This window comes from Psammomys obesus, unplaced genomic scaffold (assembly GCF_907164565.1).
Source record: "Psammomys obesus unplaced genomic scaffold, mPsaObe1.curated_primary_1811, whole genome shotgun sequence".
NCBI lineage: Eukaryota > Metazoa > Chordata > Mammalia > Rodentia > Muridae > Psammomys > Psammomys obesus.
In genome coordinates, this window is record NW_026596152.1 from 8,898,600 (window position 1) to 8,924,919 (window position 26,320).

The 26,320-nt window shown below is 48.4% G+C and overlaps 1 protein-coding gene across 1 annotated transcript; it reads left to right on the forward strand.

Annotated features, from left to right (window-relative positions):
- Positions 1 to 337: 337 nt before the first annotated feature.
- On the forward strand, positions 338 to 24,852 carry Usp22 (ubiquitin specific peptidase 22). Its single transcript, XM_055594116.1, has 13 exons — positions 338 to 667; positions 6,331 to 6,463; positions 7,358 to 7,471; positions 11,184 to 11,285; positions 12,084 to 12,253; positions 15,077 to 15,224; positions 15,870 to 15,975; positions 17,211 to 17,369; positions 18,233 to 18,359; positions 19,467 to 19,558; positions 20,915 to 20,977; positions 21,436 to 21,585; positions 22,242 to 24,852. Exons 1-13 carry the CDS (start codon positions 497 to 499, stop codon positions 22,282 to 22,284), a joined length of 1,578 nt encoding a protein of 525 aa, XP_055450091.1. The 5' UTR covers positions 338 to 496; the 3' UTR covers positions 22,285 to 24,852.
- The last annotated feature ends 1,468 nt before the right edge of the window (positions 24,853 to 26,320 follow it).

A 26,320-nucleotide genomic window follows, 5' to 3' on the forward strand; every position in this document is an offset into this window, starting at 1 on the left:
CCCGCCTCTTTGCGGCAGAGCTCAAGCCGGTGCAAACCGGTTCAGTAGCCCGACGGACCAATCCACAGCACGCAAGCCCTCGCAAGTGGAGTCTCGAAACGTCCCGTCACTAGCGTTAAGCGCAGGCCGAGCCTCTAGCGGGCAGACAACCAATGGAGTGACGGGAGGGCGGGGTTCTGTTGGCCCCACCCCCTCGCGCAGGGTCCGGCGACGCAGGGAAGGACGGAGGGGCGGGGCCTAGGGCGGCGGCGCCTGCGCATTGCGACCGCGGGTCTGGGTGACGTCATCTTTCTCGCGGCCAGCCCCGCCCCCTCGCCCCGCCCCGCCCCGCCCCGCGCCCCCTCCTGGAAGCCCGGGATTGCTGCGTGAGCGGTCGGTGCTGCCGTCGCCCGCCGGGGTTCTCAGCGCGGTCTTTGTCCGCCGCTTTGTTCTCGCCGCGCTGGCGTCGTCCTCGCCCCCGTCTCCGCCCGCCCCGCGCGCCCGGGCCTTGCCCGCCATGGTCGCCCGGCCCGAGCCCGAGGTGGAGGCCATGGACGCCGAGCTGGCGGTGGCGCCGCCGGGATGCTCGCACCTGGGGAGCTTCAAGGTGGACAACTGGAAGCAGAACCTGCGGGCCATCTACCAGTGCTTCGTGTGGAGCGGAACGGCCGAGGCCCGCAAGCGCAAGGTGCGCCCGAGGCCTGCGCCGCTCCCCGCGCCGGGACGCGGCGGGTGGGGGCGGGGGTGGGAGAGGAGAAGCGGGGTCGTGTCCGGAGGGAGCGGCGGGGAGCCCGGCGCGGCGGGGAGGGCGCGGGGCGAGGCCTCGCGGGGCGGGGGAGGGGAGGAGGACTCGCTGTGCGGGAGGGGGCGGGGGAGGCCCGACGAGGAAGACTCCGCCTTGGCCGTCAGCCTGGACGCTCCGTTGCGGAGCAGACCTTGTCTGTGAAGGTCGCGGTGCGGGGTCGGGGTCTGCGAGGTGGTTCTGTGGACAGCGGCCCGGGGCCGGGGTCGAGACCCGCCGCGGACAGAGGAGGAGGCTCCCGGGACCTCTGCGCATCCGAGTTGGGAAGCGAGGCTTCAGGTCGTAGGAGGTGATTGACAGCTGCGGCCATTGAAGGAGTAGTGGCTGGTTTGTTGTTTTTCCCGTCCCAGTCACTGTGATTATTACTGATTTGTAAATCGCTATTCTTTAATCTTAGACTTCCTTTTGATTTTAAAGGTGAAAACTGGAATGGGGATTGTGCTTGCTTGTATCTTGAGTAGCGGTTCTTAACGGGAAGACTGACAAATCCACTGGGTTGTATGTCATGTTGAGTATTCTCCCTCTTTAGTTTTTAGAGATATATGTGTATGTATATATACATGTATGTATCTTTTAGGGTAAATAAAGACTTCTGTAACACATGGTCTGTTAGGCTCAGAGCAAGAGTTTTTGAAATAGAAACATATGCTTAAAAAAAATAACTAGACTGAAAAAAAAATGCTAGGCCAGTTATTTTGTATTTTGAGACAGGAGCCTTTCTACGTAGTCCAGACTGATCTTAAACACCTAGTCCTCCTGTCTCAGCCTTGTGAGGACTGGGATTAGAGGTGAGACCAACCCTGGCCCCAAAACATGCCAGATTGACACCTGTGTTCCATTCTGTTGCTTCTTGGATTGAGATGTGTTACAAAGTCATTTTTACACGGGATTAAATGGGGGAATCCTTCCCTTTCTCTTTCCGTCTTTTGCTTTCTTCACCTCCCCAGACTCATTTTGTATAGTGTCACACAAGGAAATGAAAAATTTCCTTTTTAATTAGGACTATCCAGCTCAATTTGTAAACCTCCACTGTGCAGTCCTTTATTAAAAGATCTTCACACTCGCTAGTCGGGTTGTGACTACTGGGAAGTGGAGGGGAAGGCATGTGCTTGTGCCCTGAGGGTGTGAGCAGAACTCTGCTCCTCGGAAGTTCCATCTGGCTCAGATTCCCCCACCACAGAGTTTTAACAGAGCTCTGGCTGTCCTGGACTCTCTTTGTAGACCAGGCTGTCCTCGAACTCACAGAGATCCACCTGCCTTTGCCTCCAGAGTACCAAGATTAAAGGCGTGCACTACCACAGCCAGCTCAGAATGTTTTCATTTCACAAGTCAGTTATTCTTTTTAAAAAAAACTTTGGCCATGCATGGTGGTGCAAAACAAAAAAATGAATGGTCAGTAACTATCTGGAAAAGTATTCATCTTCAGCCGTCAGAGTAATGCTGGTTAAAACTGCACTGAAATCCCATCTCACCCCTGGCAAAATGGTTGCCCTCAAGAAAAATGACAGCAAATATGACATGGGGATAAGGGAAGCTCTTACACACTGCTGGTGGGAGTGCAAACCACTGCAGCCTCTTGTAAACCAGTGGAAACTTCTCAAAGAACTAGAGTTAGACTACCTTGTCACTGAGCCACACCAGTCCCAAGTACAGACGCACAGCACAGTGATGCGGAAGGGGGACTTCTGAAGGGGAAGAAATCCAAGAGGTTGGGGAAGGAGAGTGATAGTTTTGGAAGTGAGTTTGAACTAGGTATGCGGATGAATGCATGTTAAGATGTAATGATGAAACCAGTATATGACAACTAAGAAAAGTAGAGGAAGGACATGTTAGGTGTCTGTCAAGAGTTGTTTGCGGCCTGTGGCTATGACTTAGAGAGCCAGCACCTTAGTGTAGATGTGGGGAAGCCTCCCTGTGTGGCCTGTTGCACGTTAACTTGCAGTCCCACCAGCGCACAGAGATAGCTCTGGGTACTGGCTGGTGGCGGGCTGACCCTGGGCCGAGGGTGGGCTGCTGCTGGCTCAGGAACCACATTCTCCTGAGACCACAACCACCACTGTTTGTGGGTGGAAGGCAGCTCAGCTGTCGCGGCTCTGCCAGTCACGGGACCCCATCAGCGCCCTGCTGATGCCTAAATGGGCTCTAAAGCCTGAGCCTTGAGGATGACTGGGAATTCATCTACAAAAGCAGTTGGTACAATGAAAGCAAGGGTCATAGCTGACATGAACTCTGTGCCACTGTCCTAGGGCTGCTGTAACAAACGACAGCACTGTAAAGCTCCCAGCCCCCGAGTATGGCGCTAGAGAGATGTGGGAAGGGCTTCCTTGCCAGGACTCTAGAAAGAATCTGTCCTGGCCTCCCTCTTCCAGGATCCTGGTCACAACCTCCAGTCTCCGCCTTGTCGTTCACATGGGTTTAGCTTCTTGTGCCAATATTTAGTGCCAAACAGTCTGGTGTCATCACCTTTTCTAAGTAGGGTAGCGTTTCAGCTTCTGGGGTTAGCACCTGCCTTTGCTTTAACATAATGAGTTTCAATTTTGAATGTGTTTTATGTTGTTGTTGTTTTCAGTACTACAAATTAAACCCTTATCTAAGTTACACCCTTCACTTGTGGGATAAATGATCTAAGAGGACATACTCCAAATAAGGTCTACAGCTCGAGAGCACCACTTTAGGATCTTGAACGGCTATACCATCCAGTGACCACTGGCCATACATGCTGTTAAATAAAGCCTAAACTTTGGGTTCAGTAGCCGGATCAACATGTGGCTGTGAGCTTGGAACAGTGCCAACAAGTAATCTAAAGGAGAGGAGGACTGTTAATAATTGTTCGGGTTTCTTTGAAGGCAGGGTTTCCCTGTGTAGTTCAACTGGACAATCCTCCTACCTCAGCTCTCAGAGTGCTGGGACTGTAGATGTGTGCCATTGTGCTTTGCTGAAGTCAGGGTTTTATGATTGTATCAAAGACCACCTCCAGTTTTCCATATTCATTGCAAATTCAGTGTGTTGACTAGCCGCTGATGTTGGGAAGAGAAGCTGGCCTTGTTTTTTTAACCCGTTAGCTCAGAAGGATGCGTTTTCAATGCGAGTAGCGAACCTGCAGTCCTGCTGTAGTACACCTCATTGTGCAGGTCCGCATAGGAGGCACAGGCGGCGGGAGGCAGGCCTTCCGTGGGGACTTTCCTGCTCTCAGGCCAGCTCAGACTCTGCTTGCTTGACGTGTTGGAATCATACCCCTTATAAGACACACACTTATTCCGGTTTTAAGCTGTTTACTCGTCTCTGATTCCCCCTGCTCCACGCTCTTCCAGTCAGGTCTGGTGACCCTTTAAGCTACGGTAGCATTTCACACATTGGTTTACCTATGTGGGTCTTCTTTGTGTTGTTTATCCTGCATTCTGCTTTCTAAAGGATCTGTCAGAGTGTGTGTCCATCTTGGTTTAATAGGCAGAAAGACCACTGTGGGGCCAGTGCGATGGCACAGTGTGTGGAGGTACTTGCCGCTGAACGTGGCGGCCCGAGTGTGATCCCAGGACCACGTGGTTAGAAAGCCGGCTTCCGCAGGTGTTTCTCTGACCGCAGCGCACCCCGTGACATTGTGCACACAGTAAACATAGCACGTTTTAAAAACAGGGCACTGCCACAGAGGAGAACACCCCATCTCTCCTTGCCAGTCCTTACCCGCATCCTCACGGGTATCTACTGAGGCTTTGTGGCATTTGGTTTCCTTGCCTGCCTCTGTGCTCGATGTGATGGGAGCATGTGTGAACTCACTGTGTGGCTCCTTCCTCTGAGTGTAGGTTGAGATTCATTCACAGATTATGGACTTTTCCTGCGTGACACTTGCTGACCAATAGTGCCAGCATTTACTTATACGCATCATGAGTATTTTTACTCTTGTCTTGAGGTGTTACAAATGACACTGCTGGGAACATTCTGTTGTGTCTAATTATAAATCTAGGAGTTATACAGCTTATATATTCAGTTCAATTCTTTATAAAAAACTACAATAAATAGCATGTCATAAAACATTTGTCATATATTTCCTTAGTTTCATTGGTCCATTTTTGCCATTCCTTATTTATTTTATGTGTTTCGGTGTCTGCCTGGTGTGTGTCTGTGTACCATTGTGGGCCTCTACAGAGGGCAGGACAGGCTGTCAGGTTCTCTGGAAGGGGAGTTATAAAAACTTGTGAGCTGCTATGATTGCTGGGAATTGAACTTGGGTCTTCTGCAAGAGCAGCCAGTGCTTTTAACTGTTGAGCCATCTGCAGGCCCATTTTTGCCATTCTCTTCCCCAAATTGGTGAAGAATCAGTTGATGACATCTTGGGCTATTATTGCTGATGACCTCCATAAGAATGAGGACTTAGGTCTGTGAACACTGTCTAGGAATAAGGAGGGGTTATGGCCATCCCATACACAGTCCATACTTAAATACTTGTATTGCGTTCGGATAATAAACTCCCTGAGCTAACCTATAATAAGAAATGGGTGGGACCAGACTTTTAGCACTTAGGCCTGCTGGACACTCCAGGTTCAAACTTAATCACAGAGTTAGCAGCAGAAACTGGAAACCACAGTCCACGCACAGCGGCACAGAGCCATTGCACTACTATGCCAGCTCTCGTTGTCAAAGGAGCATTGGAACAGTCTCAGTTCACCTCGGGCAGATTTTGGCACATTGTATCCCTCCCCAGCCACAGTCTGCATGGGTTGACTTGTTCTGTGTGTTTTGTAGCCTGTGGTCAAATGCCCACATGGGCATGTCTTTGTTACAGAGTGGTGGCGCTGTTTGTTCATTGACATTTTGCCCAGTGATTTTTAGTGTCCATGGGTGATTCTGTTTAAGTCAGTTGTTATATGTAGTTTTCCTATGAAGACTTTTAGAAAGCTAGTATGTGTGCTTGTATGGTTGTAATTTCATACAGACTGCTAAAAATACAACTTTGGTTTTTATCAAGTTTAAGTAATATGTTGTTCCTGTTAATCTATGTGTTGAATAGTACCCTGTTTGCCCAGTGAACATTCCGCAGCCCTTCTCTTCATACCTGAGCCACAGTGCTACAAGCTGGCACATTCTTGGGTATGTAGACCTGCCTGCCACTGTTTTCATATTTGCTATGATTGCATCGCTGGGTTCCTGTGGCCTGTTTCTTGGCAGTGAACTTTTTCTCTTTTGTTCCTGTGTACTGCTTTGATTCATGTATCTTTTCTTGGGTTTTATTTTGGATTTTTTTTTTTTTTTAATTCATTGTGCAGTTTTTTTAGAGCCTCAAAATGATATCTGGGTTAAAGATGGCTGGGTCTGAGTTGCTGTTTGGAGTGCAGGTGGCACTGGCCTGAGGTGTTCTCTGTTGATATGATTTTGAGCTAAATGAACTGAGTGCTTCAGGGAGAAGGAAAAAATGGAGTGATGTGTTAAAGTGGTAAGACCCTGCCCTTCCTCCAGCAGCGTCCCAATTGTGATCCTTTGACCTGTACTCCATGTTTCCCCTTGGGAACTCCTGTTGTGTCCACATTGCTCATTACTTGTAATCTAAATTTCAGGCAAAGTCCTGTGTCTGCCATGTCTGCGGCATCCACCTGAACCGGCTGCACTCATGCCTCTACTGTGTCTTCTTTGGCTGTTTCACAAAGAAACACATCCATGACCATGCAAAGTCAAAGCGGCACAACCTGGGTAAGGCATCCTCCTGCAAGAGGGCAGGAACAGGCATTGGCTCAGTTAGCACGCCATCTTCCCAAAAACCTCCCTGCGAGGAATGGTCCTTTTGAAGCTGAACTCAAGCAGGTGGCACCATTTGCTTGAAACTGTTTAAACTAGTGTTATATTTCAGCAAGGGGTTTTCCTGGTTTTCAGTAATGTAGGTTCATGAAAGGCCAGCTGAACATTGTATGATAGCAGGTATATGAAGTGGGGGTGTGTGCATGTGTGAGACAGAAAGAGACAGAGAAAAAGACAGACAGACTGAGAGGCTGTTGTTTGAGGCCAGAGTCTCATGTTGTGAAATTGCCATGTGTCCTAATTTTAAAAAACATTTGGAACAAGTACTTTTATAAATTTGATTTCTGTGCTGTGAAGTCACGGTTTTCTGTGTAGAATGTATTTCACCTTCCCTTGGAGAAAGAGCAACACATAGTCAAGATAGGAGGAAGCAGCAAATAGCTGTTGCCTCTTTTACAAGACTGCCAGCCTTTCAGGGTGTAACAAAGCCTCATTCCCTGGTCAGGTTGCTGGGAACTCTTGTGAACCTAAAATGCGCCATGAACTTTTGCCCTAGTTTTGAGTTGCGTGCTTGAGCAGGTGAAGCAGAGCGTCCTGATCCTTAAATTAGTGTTTTGAAAGGCACAGGCGTGTGCCTCCCATTCTCACTCAGCCCTCAGGGAAGCTTCTGGAGAGAGTAGACATACTTCGCCAACTCTGGATAAACCCGCAGTTGTGACTCCTGCAGTTCAAGGAGGAAGATGCACTGGGCAGCTGGTGTCTAGAATACTTGGCTCCATGTTCAGCTGCCCGAAGCACTGCCTTGCCATGCTAGATTGAATTTTGTTCTTCCCTCCTTTCTGTCTGCAGCCATTGACCTGATGTATGGAGGCATTTACTGTTTCTTGTGTCAGGACTACATCTACGACAAGGACATAGAAATCATTGCCAAAGAGGAGCAGCGCAAAGCTTGGAAGCTGCAAGGTGCGTTCACTGTGCTTAGAGCAAAGGTCAGGCCACCAGAAAGTGGTCAGGGAAGCTGGCTTGGGCCAGGGAGGAGAGAAACAAGTCCTGATTTTCCTGTGGTGATCATACAACTATCATAAACTATTGTGGGAAGCTTGGAGATTTCGCTGAAGTGAAGTTGGTCCTTAGGCGGTACTCCAGGCCGAGTCCATCCTCCCCATAGGTCTGCTCCACATTGCAGTCCCTCCCTTTTCTTCTCAGTTCTACCTGGCGGAGTGGGCTTTGTACTGCCTGTTGCTGGGCTGGTGCCTGGCTCAGTGGTGGAGCTGTTGCCTAGCATATCCATGGCCTTGGGCTTGGACCCCAGCTCACAGAGAAGGAAGAAACAGGCCTGTGCCTGAGTGATACAAGCTGCTCTTGGCAGTTTAGTTAAATGCATCACGGTGACAATACCATTAGAAATTCTGTTCTCTTTTTATGATTTTTATAGACAGCAAAAACAGCCTGTTTCATCATTCACAAAATATGTGTGTGTTCGGGTGAAGCAAAGTCCAGACACCTGCAGAGTTCCTCCTTATACAGTGTATAAGCCTTGTAACTTTTATTTCCTAATTTTACATTTTATTTACCATTATTCTAAATGTTATTTTAAAAACATTTAGAAACTTTGAGAGCTTGACAAAAGTATATAGTTTTATATATACTTTTATATATAGTATATATATATAGACAAGTATATAGTATATAGACAATTTAATTATTCCTTAAGTGCAAACTCTTATGTCTCTTCTTGGTTAATTTTTTTTTTTTTTCCCGTTTGTTACATATATGAAGCCACCCACTTCCTAAATGGTTGTTTGCAGAGGTTGGGGTCTTCTATTGGGATCCTCTCAACCCAATGAAATGACTTTTAATACATGATTTAGAGACATTTAAAATTTTATCTCTGTAATGTCCTTCATGTCCCATCATAAAAATGAAATCTTAAATCATAGTGTTACACAAAGATCTTTAGCAAATACCTCTATGATTTTATGGGTACTGTAGCCTTCCTTAATGAAATCTCACCTTTAACAACTTTGTGCACAGTGCTCCTGGAAAAGAAGCCACAGTGAGACTAGTCTAATGAAAGGAGTTTTAGATTTTGTTGGCAGGCACTCCTTCATGTCAGCATCAGGTATTGTCACCCTTCACCTAATATTTAGAGACACACTCTCTTCCTGAGCCTCAACACAGCATTTCAACAAGGCCATCTCATCAGTAGCCCCAAGGATTGGGCTGGCCCTGGCTCCCGGCACTGGCGTTACGGCCATATGCTGTTGCATCTGGCTTTTCCATGAGTGCTGAGATCTTACGTGGTTGTCATGCTTATGTAGCAAGCACTTCAGCCAGTAAGCCATCTGTCCAGCCCAGTGAAATGACTTTTAATGTATGTGATTTTTAACTTTATAATGTCCTTTAACACAGGAGGGCCGTCACAGTGAGCCTGCATTTCCTTCAGGTGTGATAGAACTTGAGATAGTGAGACACAGCTCAAAGGAGAGCCTGCCAGTACCGCACTGTTCAGTAGGCGTCTGGTTTAATGGATGAGCCCCTCCAACAGCTCACTCTTCATTTCCAGGGGCATCAGTCTGGTCAGGTACCCCCATGCTCCTGTGGCTGCGGTTCTATGAGGCTCTGCCTGAATCATGAAGAAGGCAAACTCATTCTGAGGGCACATTTGAGAAGCCAGCTTAGCCAGCCCTTATCGCGTCACTGTCTCCACCCACCTCTTCCAGATTGAGTGACTGTCTGCAGAGATCCCTGACCGATGTAATATCACAAATAACATACCAGTTCCTTGTAGGAGAGGTACCCTTTTTCTGATAGTGGACAGAGCATGGAGCAGCTAAACTTGCCCAGTGGCTTAGACTCCTGCACTTGTGGCATGTGCTTTGTGGTTCTGGTGGCACCATAGGCTTCTGTTTCTGTCTCTGTCCTTATGTGTGCTTTCTGTCACACACTGGTTATAGGTATATCAGTGCTATGCAGCTTTGTTCTTTATTACTTCTGGGTTTTCCTGATTTTTTTCCCCTTTCTTTTCAGTTCCCAGAGCAACTGTTGTCTGCATTTACAGTGCTGGCTCTGGTACGTCCAGCTTGGTCAGTGAACATGTCTCTCCTGCGTTAGCACCATCGCTCTGTGCAGGGGGAGTAGACCACAACCCTGACTTGGTGGTTCTTTATTGGAAACTCTCCAATGCCTTAGTTTACTTTCTATTGCTGTGAATAAAACACTGACCAAAAACATCTTACACTTCTGAGTCACAGTCCATCACTGAGGAAAAAGTCAGTAGGAACTGAAGCAGAAGCCATAGAGCAAAGCTGCATACTGCCTTGTTCCTCATGGCTCATTCAGCTTTCTTTCTTATACACCAGGGCCACCTGCCCCCAGTGGGGGAGGTCACTCTCCTCAGGCCAATTTGACAGAAGCAATTTTTCAGTTGAGGTCCCCTCATCCCGTACGATCCTAACTGTGCCAAACTGACAAAATGCTGACCAGCACACTAGCTTCCAGAGGGAGCAGAGACAGGCGCCATTAGCAGTCAGGGTTTGTGTTTAATGGGCTGTTTCTGGAGGAAAATCTGACCTGTATTTTGTTTTTTGGCCCCTCAAAACAACATGACTGCTGTGTGGGGATATATTGTTTCTTTGTGCAGGATACAGGATACATTCGTTGAGCATACATTTGCCAGGATAAAACAGAATTCTTAGACTCCTTCAGATTCCATCTTGCCAAGTGATACACTCTTAAAAGTGTATTGAAGTTCTGGAAAGATGGCTCAGCATTTAAGAGCACTGTCTGCTCTTCCACAGGTCCTGAGTTCAATTCCCAGCACCCACATGGTGGCTCACAACCATCTATAATGTGATATGATCCCCTCTTCTGGCATGTAGGTGTACATGCAAATAGAGTATTCATACATTAAATAAATAAATAAAATTTTTAAAGAAGTGTATTGAATTAGACAGAAATTTTAGGTAGTGTGGAACAAGTTCCTTGAGCGGGCTGTGTGTGAGTGGAGTGTGCTCTTCATTACCTTTTGGGTGTCATGGGTTCCAGTCTTCTGCAGTATGTTCAGCAGGTAGAGCAGAAGTGCATTTTCAGCTGGGGTGTGGTAGTGCATGATTTCCGGTCATGCACTTGGGACATGGGCAGGCTGATCCCAGAGTTTGAGGCAGCCCAATCTACATAGCAAGTTCTGAGTTAGCCAAGGCTACAGTGAGGCCATAACGCAGACAACAAAGAAAGCAAAAAGTGTGTTTTCTTTTTCTTATGAAACTTCGTGGATCAAACATGGGCCTCACATGTGCTAGGCAAGTGCTTTACCACCAAGCTGCACCCCAGGTATGTTTTCTCTGTCAGTCTCATATACTGGAGGATCTTTCATGAGGTATTGGCCGCTCCCATTGGAGCTGATGTTACCATCTCTACCCCAGGATCCAAGGCATTTGAGAAACGTTAGTGTCTGGTAGTTTAATGGGTTGTTACTTTCCTTGGCTCGATAAACATGGCATGATCATAAATGCTCACTGAGGGAAGCTCCTGTTAGTGATCTGGCACCTCTCTTAGCACAGTAGAGTGGTAGAGGAGGGTGCCTCTGAGTGCAGCCTGATGTGTGTGTCATCAGTGCTTTTATTTACAAGAGAACTTAGCTAACACTACCTGGGACTGTTCTCCGTCTCCTTAGGTGTTGGAGAGAAGTTCTCAACTTGGGAACCAACCAAACGGGAGCTGGAACTGCTGAAGCACAACCCAAAGAGGCGGAAGATCACCTCCAACTGCACCATAGGTGGGTGAGGGGCAGTACAGAGTGCTCTGTCTGCAGTCCTGCTTAGCCTTCATTCCCAGAGGGTTGAATAGATAAGGAACTTTGCATTTCTTAGTAGCAGGATTCTGTCTGGGCCTTGCTGAGGTTCTTCCTGGATTTGTTAAGCGTCTAGCTCTTAAGCACCAGTCTTCAGGAGCTGCTGTATCTGTGGGGTGTAGAGGGGTAAGAGGAGGTGGCCTCTTCCAGTTCCTTGGCATCTGCATGTTTAAAGGGTTCAAGTGTGTCCTGGCCAACGCTGCTCTTCATGGAGAGATGATGTACCAGAGAATTAGATTGTTCACCGTATCTCCCTCTCTCATCCCCCTTAGATAGGGTCTCTGTGTAGCCCTGTGTGCCCTAGAACTTTATAGACCAGGCCGGCCTTGAACTCTGAGATCTGCCTCCCAAGTATGCATACATAGTTGTGCACATACCATCCCCAATGATGATCACTTCTTCTAAAAAGGAGGAAGCATATTTTAGAGCTTGTTTGGAAAACACTTTGCTTTGTTAGAGAGGCTCCATTCTGACCTGCTTTCACATGATGCATCTGGTTAGTACTGTGGAAGCATAAAGGACAGAGTGGAGGGCAGTGGTGATGAGCATCCCGCCCTCCATTAAAAAGTTAGAGAACTACACTTTCCTGCTCTTCTCGGGCTGCTTGAATGAGTGAAGAAGGCGACTAGTCGTGGAGATGTAAACAGAGCTTCGGCTGGGATCGGGAATCCCGGTCTGCGCTCAGTGCACAGGTGACCCTGCTTTTGCTGGCTCCCCATCCAGGTCTGCGTGGACTGATCAACCTGGGAAACACGTGCTTCATGAACTGCATCGTGCAGGCGCTGACCCACACACCGCTCCTGCGAGACTTCTTCCTGTCAGACAGGCACCGCTGTGAGATGCAGAGCCCCAGCTCCTGCCTGGTCTGTGAGATGTCCTCTCTCTTCCAGGAGGTGAGTGCAGCTGCCTCTGGAGGGGGATGGTATGCAACTGCCCTCACCCCCACCCCCACCTTCCTAAAAAGAGGTGTAGTAGAGTTGATGACAACCTTACCTAATTCTTCCTCACTATGTGACTGCATGGAAGACAGGGGTTGCTAGGGGTAGGTTGTTTGGTTTTAGAGGCACTCTGTGTAAGGAGAGGGGACCTCAAAGTGGCAGGTATGGCAGAGTCAACTTTTGGATGCTATGCATCTCCAAGAATCCTGTTGTCTGCCACCTACATTCAGGAAAGTTGCAGATGTGCACTTTGCCAAATGTGTTCTGTCAGTTCTGCCGTGCAGACTGGCAGTGCAGAGAGATGGAGCTAAGGCTGTGTCCCTGAGCTAATCTATCATGCCTGTCCGAAGCAAAGAACTATCCCCTGCTCAGGGCTGGGACCTACTCAGGCTTGGTCCTAGCACCTATTATCTTAGTGGCCTCAGACCAGTTATCTTAGTATTAGAACTGAAATAACTTCTCTTCCCATCCCAGAAATGGGGTGGCCCCTGCCTTGCACACAGCAGACAGCCCGCATTTCTTCCAGTGGTCCTTTACCAGTGTGCCTTCAGGTACCTTTGCTGTTGTCTGGGCTGCTTGGTGCCACCGCTCGGGGTTGAGCAGTGGACAGTGTTATGCAGTGGTTTGCTACTGCGATGATTCAGCTGGGCCCTTCCAGAACGAGTTTGCCAATTTTTGGCCTAGTCCAGCTTATTGCTAACCCCTGCAGTTCTGGTAACTGGAGCTATGGTGGTGAACAGACGAATAAACTGACAGGTTATAAGGGAAAAGAAAATATGCTGAGAAATGAGTCCTGGGGTTCACTGGTTTAAGTAGCTAATTACTGTGTGACTAAGGCATCTCTCTTGGATTGTCTTTTAAACTCAAGCTTAGTACATTCAGTAAAACTTCCTAGTATATAGTTCTGTGGTTGACAAATGTGTAATACCTTCCCCCAATGCCTTTCCGAAGCTACACCCCTGTTGCTGTTGACATGGGTTCTGTCCCCTGAATTCTTATTCTTGTGCGTACGATATGGATGTGTGTATAGCAGGTGTCCCAAGTACTGTGTATGTGCAGTGCTCCACCGCCCTGGCCAGGTCTCTGTCTCTGCCATGTTACATCAAGGTCCATGTGGGCTCTCTTGCCAGAGAATGGTCTTCTCTAGTGGCCAGGGTGCAGTTGGTGACCACCAACTGGTGCCGACCCTTTTGGGTGGTTTCTAGTTTTTACTGTTAGAAAATCTAAGTGTATTAATATATACGGGGTTTTGTGTGAAGCATTTCCCCAGCACCTCGGTCTAAGTTGTTAACTTGTTGCTGTCCTCGGTTTTATTTGCAGTATTGAACAGTTACTACAGTAAGTACTTCATGGCTTTGGTGCTGTGTGAATCTGCTGCTCAGTTCTAGTCTAGCTGGTCATTGATAATGGAAGTTGTGACATCACAGATTCCTCCCCTGCCCTGTGACAGTTCAGTACGCACTTCATAAATTGCCTTCAGGCTGTATGTTGAGTTTTGTGATTAGCCTTGGGTCCCATCCACAAAATGCCTCTTGAGCAAATATTCTAAGATCCTAGAACCCCAAAAGGCCCAGGAGCAGGCTGAGGCTGTTTAGTTGCGTGGCTCACCCGTGTAGAGAGATGGGTGGAAGATTGGTGTTAGCTTTTTGTTGGTTTTCTATAGCTAATACCTGAAAAAAATTTGTCTACAACTCTGAATTAGTTTAATGCCCGGCTTGATGGGTCATGACAGAAACTGTGGAGGTCACAAAAAAACCTGGAAGCCCAACAATCAAAACCTCGTGTCCAAGTAGGCACAGTTCTGGGGGTTGGCTTTTTGTTTTGTTTTTTGTTTTATAAAGGCTTAGGATTAGAATTTCCCAGTTTCTGAATGGCTTAAATATACTTCATGACATTTGTACTGTGGATTTCCGTGAAGTGGCTTTGCAATGAAAGAAGCCCTGGTCTAACAATGATGAGTTTGGGAGGTGCATTCTGGTAGAAGTGGTATTTGGCCCTTGGCGTTGCTGTGCCATTGATCACTTAACTTAGAAGAGATGTTCCTTTTAAGAATGAACTTGTAATTCGCAGTTCACAGATGGGCTTGGGATGAAACTCAACAGTAGATCAATTGCTTAGTATACCTAAAGGCCTGAGTTTGATTCCCTGCATTGCAAAAGGCCCTGGAGTTAGCTTTGTTTCTCTCAGGTTGCAAAAGGGCTTAGAACTCAGGAGAGTCATTCACTCCATAGCTGTTTGCATTGACAACATTTTGGTACTGGCAGATGTTTAAAAAGCAGCAGCATGGGTTGGGTGAGGAATCGGGAACTTCACATTCCCTGGGCTCTTCGCTGGCAGGAAGCATGGTGTGGAGGCAAGCCTCTAGGTCTAGTGTCTGAGCAGTGGACGTCGGCCTGGCTCCCTGAGTGTGCTGCTAGCCGTGAGGCCAGCTGCAGCTTGTCCTCCCTGTGTTCCCAGGAGGGCACTCGGTGGCACCATTGTACCTGGCCCCAGTGGCCATGCAGTCAGACACCATTTCAAGAAGGATAGCAGAGGTTTTGTGAGGCAAACATTGTATAGAACAAGACACTTGAATTTGCTGTTATGTGGGCTTATCAGTGGAAATAAAGTGGAGGAAAATGAGACTCAAATTTATTGAGTCCAAATAAAAATACAGTTTGCAAAAAGGAAAACAAGAAGTCTGATCAAACTAGTCCTGCCCAGTCCATGCAGCTGTGAAGCTTTATATGATGAAGACTGGCAGGCACCCTAGTTGTCCCTTTCCTTCTCTCTAAACAGTTTTACTCGGGGCACCGCTCCCCACATATTCCGTACAAGCTGCTGCACCTGGTGTGGACGCACGCCCGGCACCTGGCCGGTTACGAGCAGCAGGATGCACATGAATTCCTCATTGCAGCCCTGGACGTCCTTCACCGGCACTGCAAAGGTGGGCCTGCCGCCATCTCCCTGCGGGGCTCGGGCAGGCGGGAGTTGCCTTAAAAATGGAGCAGAGCAAGGCTGGTGCTTGCCCAGGCAGATGTAGAAGTATACTTGATTGTCTCTTATAGAGAGTACAGTCAGGTTCTGTTTCCAGTAAGGAAAATTGCACGGTTGCTTCCAAGGAGTTCTCCACAGTTTGTTTTGTTAGTATCGATTGATTTTGGATATTTTTTTGGAATCAGGGTCTCACTGTGTACCTCATGCTGGCCTAGAGCACTGGTCCTCCTGTCGAGCCTCCCAAGGGCTGGGGTTACAGGTGGAAACCTCTGTTCAAGTTAAAGGTCCCGGAGCCAGCGTGCTGGCACACACCTATAAGCCCAGCACCCGGGTGGCAGAGGCAGGCAGATCTTCTGCCGGTTCAAGGCCAGCCAGATATACCTTACTCTGTCTCAGGAAAGAAAGAAAAGGAAGAATGCCATACCTCACCCCACCCCTGGCACAGATAGATCTCCTGTTATAAATACCTTCACTCTTCATAGAGTGTTGGAACTCCTGGTGTCCTCCTGCCTCTGCTGGGGGGATGTGGACTCGCTGACTGCTTTGTGCTGTCATGGTGACATTACTAACGGTAATCACACATCTCTGTCATCAGGTGATGACAACGGGAAGAAAGCCAACAACCCTAACCACTGCAATTGCATCATCGACCAAATCTTTACGGGTGGGCTCCAGTCTGACGTCACATGCCAAGTCTGCCAGTAAGTGCTCCCACCAGCTAGACAGTCACCATGAGTGTTTGCTAAGGCACAGCCTGTTGCATTTCTCAGCCGGCAAGGCTGAGTGTTGTGTGGGCTCTGAGCCTAAACTCAGCACCAGCTTAGGGAAGGCTCCCTGAGTTCTGTGGTGTTCATACTGGAGACCCTACACTAGTCTAGGTGAGGACAGTTTATTAAACAGCTGTGCTCTGCCCATTTGAGAGAAAACAAACAAACAAAAAAGAAAAACAACACAAGAAATCAACAGAGTGCGTGAGTCCGAAGTCTGGGGGCTCTTCCCTTTGGAGGCCTGTGGAGTTTATAGTGGTGGCGCTCAGCAGGGTGTCCTCAGCAGCTTCCTACTTATTTTTCTGCTTTCTTTATAGTCTTTAAGGGAAAGAACCAAAGCAAATAGCCCTTGAGAAGGCAGATTATTGGCTTTCATGCTCCATAGTATGAATTGGCTCCTTTTCTCTTTGCTGACATAAAGCCACAGTTATTTCCAGGTGTAGCCATTGCTTGGAGCTTCATCTTCAGAAGCAGAAAGAATCCTTTGGCACAGGCTAAAGAAGTCTAATCTCACCCTCACCCCTAATGTGAGGACGCTGGCTCACCCAAGGCATATTGCTGTTCTTATTCCACTCCTGGGTTTTAAAACCTAACTCTGAACTAAGGTACAGGAATCTAGGAATGCTCCTATGGTTTTCTAGGAGCAGAGCTCCTTTGAGGCCTTGTCTTTGAGCAACGTAGAATTCCTCCCTCCCAGGCCTTTTGCTAATGGAGGTGGTCTCGAATTTCAGTCCTTATCTAGCCAGTTTCCTATTTTGAGTTTTCCCTTTTTATTGTTGTAATTGAAGCCTCCTGGCAGGATTCAGCCTTGTTAAGTGCAGCGGTCTTGTTTGTGGAGCTGCCAGGTTTGGCCTGTGCGCATTTGTGCATAAGGGTCTCGCTGTCTTTGCCCATTTGGGACACCAGTTTCTGTGCAGTGTTGCAGCAGCTCCTATGTTGTGAGCTGGATCCCAGAACACAGAGCTCTGCCTGTAGCTCAGGACTTTACACTTTGCCACACTCCCTAAACCAAGTCAGTACTGTGACATCCCTGTTCTAGCCTGAGGGATCTTGTGGACATAGGTGGGCAGAGCAGGCAGGGTATTTGACTCATCTCTAGGGGCTGCCATAGAGACCACAATAGACACTGGTCCTCATATGCTCTCCTGTGTTTTTATCTTTTCCTGCAGCGGGGTCTCTACCACCATAGACCCCTTCTGGGACATCAGCTTGGACCTGCCCGGTTCTTCCACACCATTCTGGCCCTTGAGTCCAGGGAGCGAGGGCAGTGTGGTTAATGGGGAGAGCCACACATCAGGCACCACCACTCTCACAGACTGCCTCCGCAGGTGAGACATCCTGCAGTACTGGTTCAAACTGCCACCTCTTCTTCATTTTACTACATGATTCAATCTTGAAAAATTAACAGAAAGAAAAAGGGGGGGGGGATGACAAAAAAAAAAAAAGAAGAAGAAACAAAGCACATCTTTGAAGATCAGCCTGCTGCTATAAGTTGACATGGTTGTCCCGGAACCTTCACCCAGTCCTTCATCATGACACCTGCAGCACAGAGGGATGGATGTGGATGTCACAAAGGTTGCTGAAGCGGGTGTAGGCAAGAACATCACAGTCCCAGCCATGTCTTCATCCACAACAACAACCGTGTCTGGTCCTCCTCTAAGCAGCTCAGTTCTAGATTCGTCAGGGAGGTTTGTGAGTGGAATCTCACTGCACAGCACCTGTGGGGACGGCTCTTTCCACTTCTTGATCTCTGGTAGCCCAGAGTATTGTGTATGGGGTAGACAATGCCATTCTGTTGCTAACTGGGGCTTGTGGGTGGGGACACCATTTGTTTATTGAGTCATTTGTGTGCTTTGTGTGCCTGTATGCTCCATTGTTCTGAGACAGGTTGAGTTGCTAAGGTGTAAAGAGAGTTACCACCATTTCCTCAGTCCTTTCATTATTATTGGTATATATGTGTGTCTACACACATACACAAAGATAAATAAACTTAAGAGAGTCAGGAAAGATGAAGACAAAGTTCTTAAAGTTCCTTTTTGTGTTGTTGTGAAATATGATACCTGTAACTGCTGATGTGCACTGTGGGTGGTAAAACAATCTGTTCCCCTTTTCTCCCATGTCTTTTCCTCTCCCCTTTACCCTTTTTTTTTTTTTTTTTTTTTTTTTTGTTTTTTTTTTTAATGCCTTGTAGATTTACCAGACCAGAGCACTTAGGAAGCAGTGCCAAGATCAAGTGTAGCGGTTGCCATAGCTACCAGGAGTCCACAAAACAGCTCACCATGAAGAAGCTGCCCATTGTGGCTTGCTTCCATCTCAAAGTGAGTTTCCCAGAAAACCAGCCCAGCATTAGCCTGTATCTCAGCCGCAAGCCCAGCAGCTCAGGACGGAGCCCTAAGGGTATCATTCCCGAGAAGCAGGAAGTAGAGATGCCTCTTGCCCTCTTCTGTCTCTTGCTGACAGAAGGCAGGAAGGAGATGCTGTAGGAGGTGGGGTTCCATTTGACTACTCCATTTGTGCCAGCCTAGGCCAGAGGAGACGTCAGCAGATGTCCTGCTGTGACACTCCGCCTTACTGCATGGGCACAGGGTTTCTCACGCAGCCCGGAGTTAGGCTCGAGGCTGGCGAGCCTAGTGCTCTTCCTGTCTGTGCCTCCCACAGCGCCGGGGTTGCAGGTGCGCACGTCCACCTGCTGTGTTCTGTGTGGGTGCTGGGGTCTGACCCCGGTGCTCAAGCTTACGCAGCACTCTACACTGCTAAGCCATCTTCCCAGTGTTCTTTTGACTTTCAGTTTCGCTAACAACTGGCCCAGGCTCAGGCGAGGGAGTGTGAGTGAGTCTATAGCTCTTGCCTGACATGCACAAGGCTCTGCATTTCAGAACACAAAGACCACCGTGGCCTCGTGATCTAGTCCAGAGCCAGCACGCTCTTTGTGGGGAAAGCCAGGTGGTAGATAGTGGGATTTGAGTCCTTTGTTGTTGTTGCACCTGTGGGTGTCTCACCTGCATGTGTCTGTGCACTGTGTACATCACATACCTGATACCCACAGAAGCCAGAAGAGGCGGTCAGGTCCTCTAGGACTGGAGGGATATGGGCTGCCATATGGGTGTTGGGATTCAAACCAAGGTCCTGGTAGAGCAGCCAGTGCTAGTGTTTGAGTCTTTAAAGGCTCCATACAGTCTCTGTTTCCTATTTCTTATTTTAATACTTTAAAAAATGGGAAAGATCAGTTTGATCTTGGTAGTATATAACTAATCTTGGCATTAGGGAGGCTGAGGCAGGAGGGTGCCTGTGCCAGCCTGGGCAGGGCTGTGTTTCAGGAAAATCAGTGTGTAAAGTAGAAGGGCCCTTGCTGGGAACCTTCAGGCTGGGTGGCCCAACTGTTGCTCAGTCTGCTCATTCGTTTTCCTCTCCCTTCCTCTCGGCAGCGATTTGAACACTCAGCCAAACTGCGGCGGAAGATCACCACATATGTGTCTTTTCCCCTGGAACTGGACATGACGCCCTTTATGGCCTCCAGGTAGAAAGGGTTGGTGCCACGGTGTCTGGGTGGGGAGGCACGTTGTCTGGTGGGTGATCACCCAGTGCCAGACTCTAGACAAGGCAGCTGCAGTCTCAGTACTTCCCTCCTCTTGCCTCCGGGTGCGCTTGTACTGTGGATCCTTCGTCAGTCACTTCTCAACTTTCAGACATGGCAACTCATAAAGTTACAGGCAGACCACATGGGACATTTTTGGTGGATGGAGACAGATTTTGAAGTAGAGATAAACAGGGTTGAATTGCAGCAGTGGGTTCTCTTCCTTGAGATCCAATCCTCTGTGTTATAGACCACATAAATAAAACTTAATGCTCTAAAAACTACAGTGCTTGCTAATGTTTTTGTTTTCTGTGGCTAGCAGCTATCATGTGGTTTAAAACAATATAAATGTATTTTCTCACAGTAATAGAAACCAGAAATATGAAACTTGGAGAGAAGGATCCTGACAGTGTTTCCTCTTTGTCTCATCCAGCTCCTGGAGGTTCTGGGTCCTTTTCTGTTACTGCCCCGGCCCAAGGCCCTTCCTGAATCTCTGTCTTGTTTGTTGTCCTGTTGCCTGCGTACTGGTGGTTAGGGGGTAAAGCCTGTGTAGAAGGCCTCCTTTCAACATTCTTCATCCCATCCCAGGTTTTCTAAATGGGTCAAGATGCAGACAGAGCATTTCAGAAGCTACACTGCAGCCCACTGTACTGCCTTGAGCAGGCTTCTTATTATTAGCCATTGATGCTCTTCCTTGTAGCTGTGTTCCTGGGTTCACAAGTCACTGACTGAAATGATGTCACAGACCATCAGAATTCTCTCTTTGAAAAATGGAGTATTTACATGTCCAAGGACAGGGTGACGTTGCTGATAACCAGGGTCTCATGGGTCTTGCTGTCTTCTGCTTACTTTGGTAAATACACCAAACTAGTTTGAAACTTGGCATTTCCTATATAGCCCCTCCTCCCATTCTTCCCAACCTGCTGCTAACAAGTTACTCCATGGTATCTCTTAGGCTCTTTTAAGGATGTAGTGTGGAGCTAGCTTACATACCGCCTTCGGAAGGAATGTTTTCATTTGGTGTGTTGCAAGCAAAACTCTTCACAAAGTCATTATCAGAAGCCCCTGGGGCAGCAAGTGGCTTCAGGGTCTGGGGAAAGGAGGGAAGGGTTGTGTACAGCCAGCAGCACTAGGAGGCCAGGGAGCTCCACCCAAGCTGGATCTCTCCCCACCACATGGGGACAGTGTGCCTAGGAAAACCAGCGTGTATAAAGTACTCCTCTTAGCGTCGGTTAATGCTATCATTAGAGCCAGTGTGTCTGGTGAGCTAGTAATTAAATTTTATTACTGTTCTTACAGCAAAGAGAGCAGGATGAATGGGCAGTACCAGCAGCCCCTGGACAGTCTCAACAATGACAATAAGTACGTGGCATTGCGGGGTCGGAGGGGCCATATTGGTCATGTAGGTCTCTGCCCGTGGTGTGTCGGGAAGGTCACATGCTCAGCTCACATTTCTCAGGCCACTGACCTGACCTTTGGCTACTTCCAGTCTCCCCTCTGAACAGTCTCCCTCCTGAGGACAACCCCACTGTAGAGGCCTCTGATTTGAGGGTGTGCTTAGGCGCTCAGCCTAAGGAACTTGCTCCTTCTGGTGCCATTCCTCTTGTTATTTGGTAGCACAGGCAGATGGCACAACTTAGTTACTTCCACCTCAAGGTGTCGCTGCTGCCACCACTTTCGTTCAGGACTGACCTTTGCTGGGCCAGAGCTGAGTGACGTGACCTGCCCCTCCAGCTCTGCAGCCTGCAAGGTCTTCTTTAGGGTGGAGGTGTTAGACCAGTTCAGCAGGCCGTTACTCAGATGCTCTCTCCTTCCATCAGGTACTCCTTGTTTGCTGTTGTTAACCATCAAGGGACCTTGGAGAGTGGCCACTACACCAGCTTCATCCGGCAGCACAAAGACCAGTGGTTCAAGTGTGATGATGCCATCATTACCAAGGCCAGCATCAAAGATGTGCTGGACAGCGAAGGGTATGTCTGGGGGTGGGCTGGAAGAACCCTGTGCTGGTGCTTGTCCATCCCTCCTGACTGGCCAGAGCTGCTGGCTAGGCTGCATCTGCCACACTGTGCATATTCACCTCCATTTAGTTTGGCTCTGTTGCTGCAGAGTGGCTCCTTGGAGACGTTGCCTTCGGTCATGGTTACAGTGTGGGGGTGTTGCTGAGCAGGGTTGCTGTCTGTACCTCTAGCCTGAAGAACACTGCCGTCAGCATTGTCCCCACCACTGTGCAGTGGTTCTGGTGCGGCTTCTCTGCTGCTTGTGTTACTCGTGGTCCATTATCATTTGCCCTGAGCCTCCTTAGGGTCCCTTAGGATTCCTAGCCTCAGGGACAAGGTGGGACCCCCTGCCACAGATGCAGATGGTGCGTGTGAGGCTCTGGAGAGGAGAAAGAGTGCGCTATTGGGCAGGGGTGGGGTTGAGGAGATGTGGACCCCGCGTGAGGGTAGCACCACTGAGTAGGAGAGGCAGTGACTACAGGAGGTCACCAAGGCCGCGGTGACTCACTCCCTGGGAAGCAGGATGGGCTGTAGTAACTGCTGGGAAAGTCAGGCTTGGGAACCATCCCTGACTGGCCTCGGCTGTCTCGGAAGTTAGGACTAAACCTGCCTACCCTTTGCCTCCTCAGGTACCTGCTCTTCTACCACAAACAGTTCCTGGAATATGAGTAGCCAGCCGCCCTGCTGGCCAGAAAAGAGCGCAAGCTTCCTGACCTGACCCCTGATCTCCCCACATCAGACCACCACGGTATTCCTCCTGTGCAGGCGAGCCTCACACACGGCCCCCTGCACCAGGAGATGCATCAGGGTGGGATGAGCTGTCAGAGCTGAGTGGGGTGTGCCCTTGGTGGAAAGGGGCCGAGGGGCTGCCTCACCAGTACCTGCCTTCTCAGCCTTGTAGTAGGCTGGGGATGGATGTCCTTAGAGCAGACCAGCCTCTGCTGGTGCTTCACTCTGCCATCCCACCTGGGTTTGTTAAAAAGCACCTGCCTTGTTGAAAATGAGCCCTTCAAAGCTGTAGAATAGGCCAAGATGATGCAGGAGGGCAGAGTGCTTGTACCAGCCCTCCGGCATGACGGGCAGTCTAGTCTGTCCTTACATTGTAAGATAGCCCCTGGGCCCAGGTTGAGGCCAGACAAACACATCTGTCCTACAGATAACTTAGCATTAACTGCATGTGGAAACATCAGCCCTTTGTTTTCTAGAAATAGACATTGTCTTACCTCTGTCCCTCGCTCTTTTCCACAGTGGTGACTTTTCATAAATGTGACAGTAGTTCAGTAAGTGATTATAGTTTATATGGAGATCTGGATGATCCTCTTCCCTTCTGAGAGCAAATGGCTTGCTTTTTGGTCAGTGCTTTTTCCTTGCCTGTGCCCTGCCTTTCTTCCACACAGTTAATAGGTGGCCAGGAAGTGGAGAACAGGGTCCCTGCTATCTTCATCTTCGCAGTAGATGGAATATTCCTTGGTGATTCCATTGACCCAATCTTGGGCCTTTTGCCTGTCCAGGGTGGGTTAGTGGCTTTGTGAAGTTTGAGGCTGAGTGGTCCAGGCGGAGGCTGCGTTGATTAGGAAAGACTCTATGGCCAGTTCTGCTGACAGGGTCAGTCTTGAAGTTTCTTGTAAGATATTTTGCATGTATATCTGGACGAGGCTTAGGTTGTTGCTTCTAAAATCTGGGTCTTGGGGTTTGCTCTTTATACCACTGCCTTTTCAGTGGTGCTGGCCCAGGAGCCTATTGCCACCTCACCCCAGGAGTTTCAGGACAGGACAGGCAAGTACTTCCTAAGAGCCAGACTCTGAGCTTTAGGTCTATAGCAGTAACACGTGCATCGTGTTTGCATAGCAAGTACGGCTGTAATTTGAATTACATATAATTATCATGTGTATAGATTTTTTTAAAAACTATTTGAAAATAAGACTTTTTCACTGGCAGGCTACAAAAGGCAGGGCAGGGTCCAGCCCAGCTCCTTAGCTAGCTGTGATGGAATGAGGTGGCTGTGGCAGAAATAAGTGGAGCCGCTCAGTTGGTGTAAAATTCACCGGAAGTCAGGGGCAGCAACAGCCTCATTATGTGCCATGACATTTGCCCTGCTCTTCTCCGTTGTATTTCTGTTTCTGCATTTAAAGTAAAAAAAGAGACTTGAAGCATGTTATAGAAAAAGCCTTTTTTGAGAAGTATGGTTGAGCCCAGATTCTCAGACATAGACCCATGTTTGTGGGATTCTGCTATGGAGACACCCTTGGGGAAGCACATTCTATTTGTGAAAAAACCCATAGGAAAAAATTCATTGCAGTTGGCCTACAGGAACCAGAGCCCAAATTTTCCTGAAGGTCTGCTTCCTTGACACTCTGGTGGATGGGACATCCAAAAGTAGGGGAAGTGAGCAGGTGTGCTGGCCAGGCCTGCTTCCTCTGTCCCCACAGCACACAGCCCCTCTCTACCTGTACTCTGGGCACTGAGGAGGAAGAGGACAGCACCTGACAGAAGTGTCAGCCTGACTTTTTAGCCTTTTATAGCTAAATACATCCCCCCTCCTGCTCCATGGGTTTTAACATTCTAAGCACTTTGTTCTGTACCTGTAGCAAGGAGGCCAGCCAACTCCATGACTGCCACCCGTCTATCTGGCCTCGGGTCCTCAGCATGGTGTCTCAGCTAGACAGGCACAAAAATGGGTGACCAAGGAACAGCGTGTTGAGCATGGGCTTGGGAAGTTCTTTCAATTCCCCTTTGCCATCCAAGGACCACCCAGTGTACGTGCTCAGATGGTCAACAAGTGCGTCTCACCACAGGGCTTGGTTGCCCGCCACTAGCCTAGAGCCGTGAGCAGACTTCCCATACGCTGCTGGCACCAGCTTCACAGAAAGGCGAAGTAGCCCTCTTCAGATGTCTTCAATGGGAGATTCAGGAGTTAGGACGGGACCTTCGATTCCTCTCTTCACCTCAGAAATGCTCCTCCAACTGGACACGGGCCTGAGTTCCATGTGAACCTGAGTGCTGTTTTGTTTGGCCTGGTGTGTATGCTTTTCCTTGTGTAAAATCATTGTTGTTTTGTTTTTGACAAGTGGCTTGTTTCATTTCTTATAGCTTTGAAATTAAAAAAAAAAATGTGAGGGAAAAAAATGCAATGATTGTGTTGTGGTTCGAAGTTTTATTACTAAGACATTTATGTCACTTTCCCCTGTCACTTTGACTCTCCTTTCCTATATCATAATAAAGCTGCATTTTATTCTGAAACTGACTGTTCACCCATTCCTAACACAGGCAGAAGGTGGTGGGGTGGGCCAGCTCTGGGTTGCCTGTGGGTAGGGATGTTGTGCGCACCAGCTTGGCGGTGGATCAGCTGCTTAACCCTCCTTCCTGCAGGGCGCACAGGCCACACTAACCCCTGCACTTCGGAGGCAGAGGCAGGCACCCTCGCTCAATAAACAAAAAGGTTCTTTCCCTGGGCAGGAGAGTGGGGATGGTGGGGCATGGCTCAGTAGCAAGGTCCTCGCGGCCAGTCAAGGGCTCTTTTAGCGGGTGCTACAATGCCTCTTGCCCCTCCTAGCCTCAGCTAGTCAGAGTGCTCACACGGTTGATCAGACCCTTGTCTCTGAAGTTCTGACCTTCCTCTTTTGGATGCCCTTATACCAGAACAGTCCAGAGAAACATGTCCCATAGAACCCAGAGTTTGTCACTGTGGGACAGTCATCAGAGTAAATAGAACTTCTGCTAGATACCCCAGGCAGTACACTGTAGAAAATAAAAAAACTATTACTGCCTACTATTAACAGCCTATAATTTTTGCAGTGGTTATTATTAACCCGCTACCATATCAATAAAAGACACAGATACCTGACAGATTTTTAACGTCTTATTTCACCTGGGGCTAGGCAGATTTTTAACCCCCTGAACTACCTCATTATCTCCCAGCCCCACATCCCATGCCATTTGCTCTAATCATCCCTATCTGGGCTACTTCTTATCCAGAATAATATAAAGACTTGTACATGCTTTCCATCTGGCCTGCTTCTCGGCAGCCACTCCAATCCTCAAGAGTAAACAACTGGCCACCAGGTTCTTCCTTAGTACCTTTCTCTCCCTTCCCGTGATCCTTCTGTCCTAACCTGTGAATTTTAGCTCCTCCTGCCTCACTTCTGCCCTGCCTAGTGTGGAGGCAGCTTTATTTAGCTAATCAGGGATAATTTTGGAGGCAAGGTTACTCACCATTTTGGTATACTTGAGGGAGTGCTGGTAGAACAGAAAGAATCTTGAGGGCAAGTAAATTAACGTCTGAACACGAAGCACCAGATCATGCCGGAACTTCCTTACCCTTGGGGTCTAATAACACTCAGAAGTGTTGTGAATATAGCTCAGAGGTAAAGCAGATGCATTAACACTGCTAATGTGGGGTCAGTTCCCAGCACTATGTTATAACAAGTGGAATGAATAGTAAGATTATGTCCTATTAATTGACCTGGAACAGCATATCATTCTTGAGTGACAGGTCCCCCAGGAAGAGGACCAGAGAATCAGGAAATGAAGATAAAATTTGGTATCAGGAGGTCTTGCACAAGCTATGTCTTCTGTCAAGCAAGTTTGTTAAGTATAGCATCTTATGCGCAGTTTGTAGGCAAAATGGGAAAGTCAGTATGAACCTAATCAGTGTTGCACAAAGGGAACACGGCTGCAAACTGAGTGCTCAATGGTCTTCAGACTCATA

Bases quoted from the DNA above. Each gene is read 5' to 3' on its own strand.
- Usp22 (XM_055594116.1), top strand. From the start codon at position 497: ATGGTCGCCCGGCCCGAGCCCGAGGTGGAGGCCATGGACGCCGAGCTG. The intron at 15,976-17,210 runs GTAAGTGCTCCC...CTTTTCCTGCAG, and splicing joins GTCACATGCCAAGTCTGCCA to CGGGGTCTCTACCACCATAG. The intron at 21,586-22,241 runs GTATGTCTGGGG...TTGCCTCCTCAG, and splicing joins GATGTGCTGGACAGCGAAGG to GTACCTGCTCTTCTACCACA.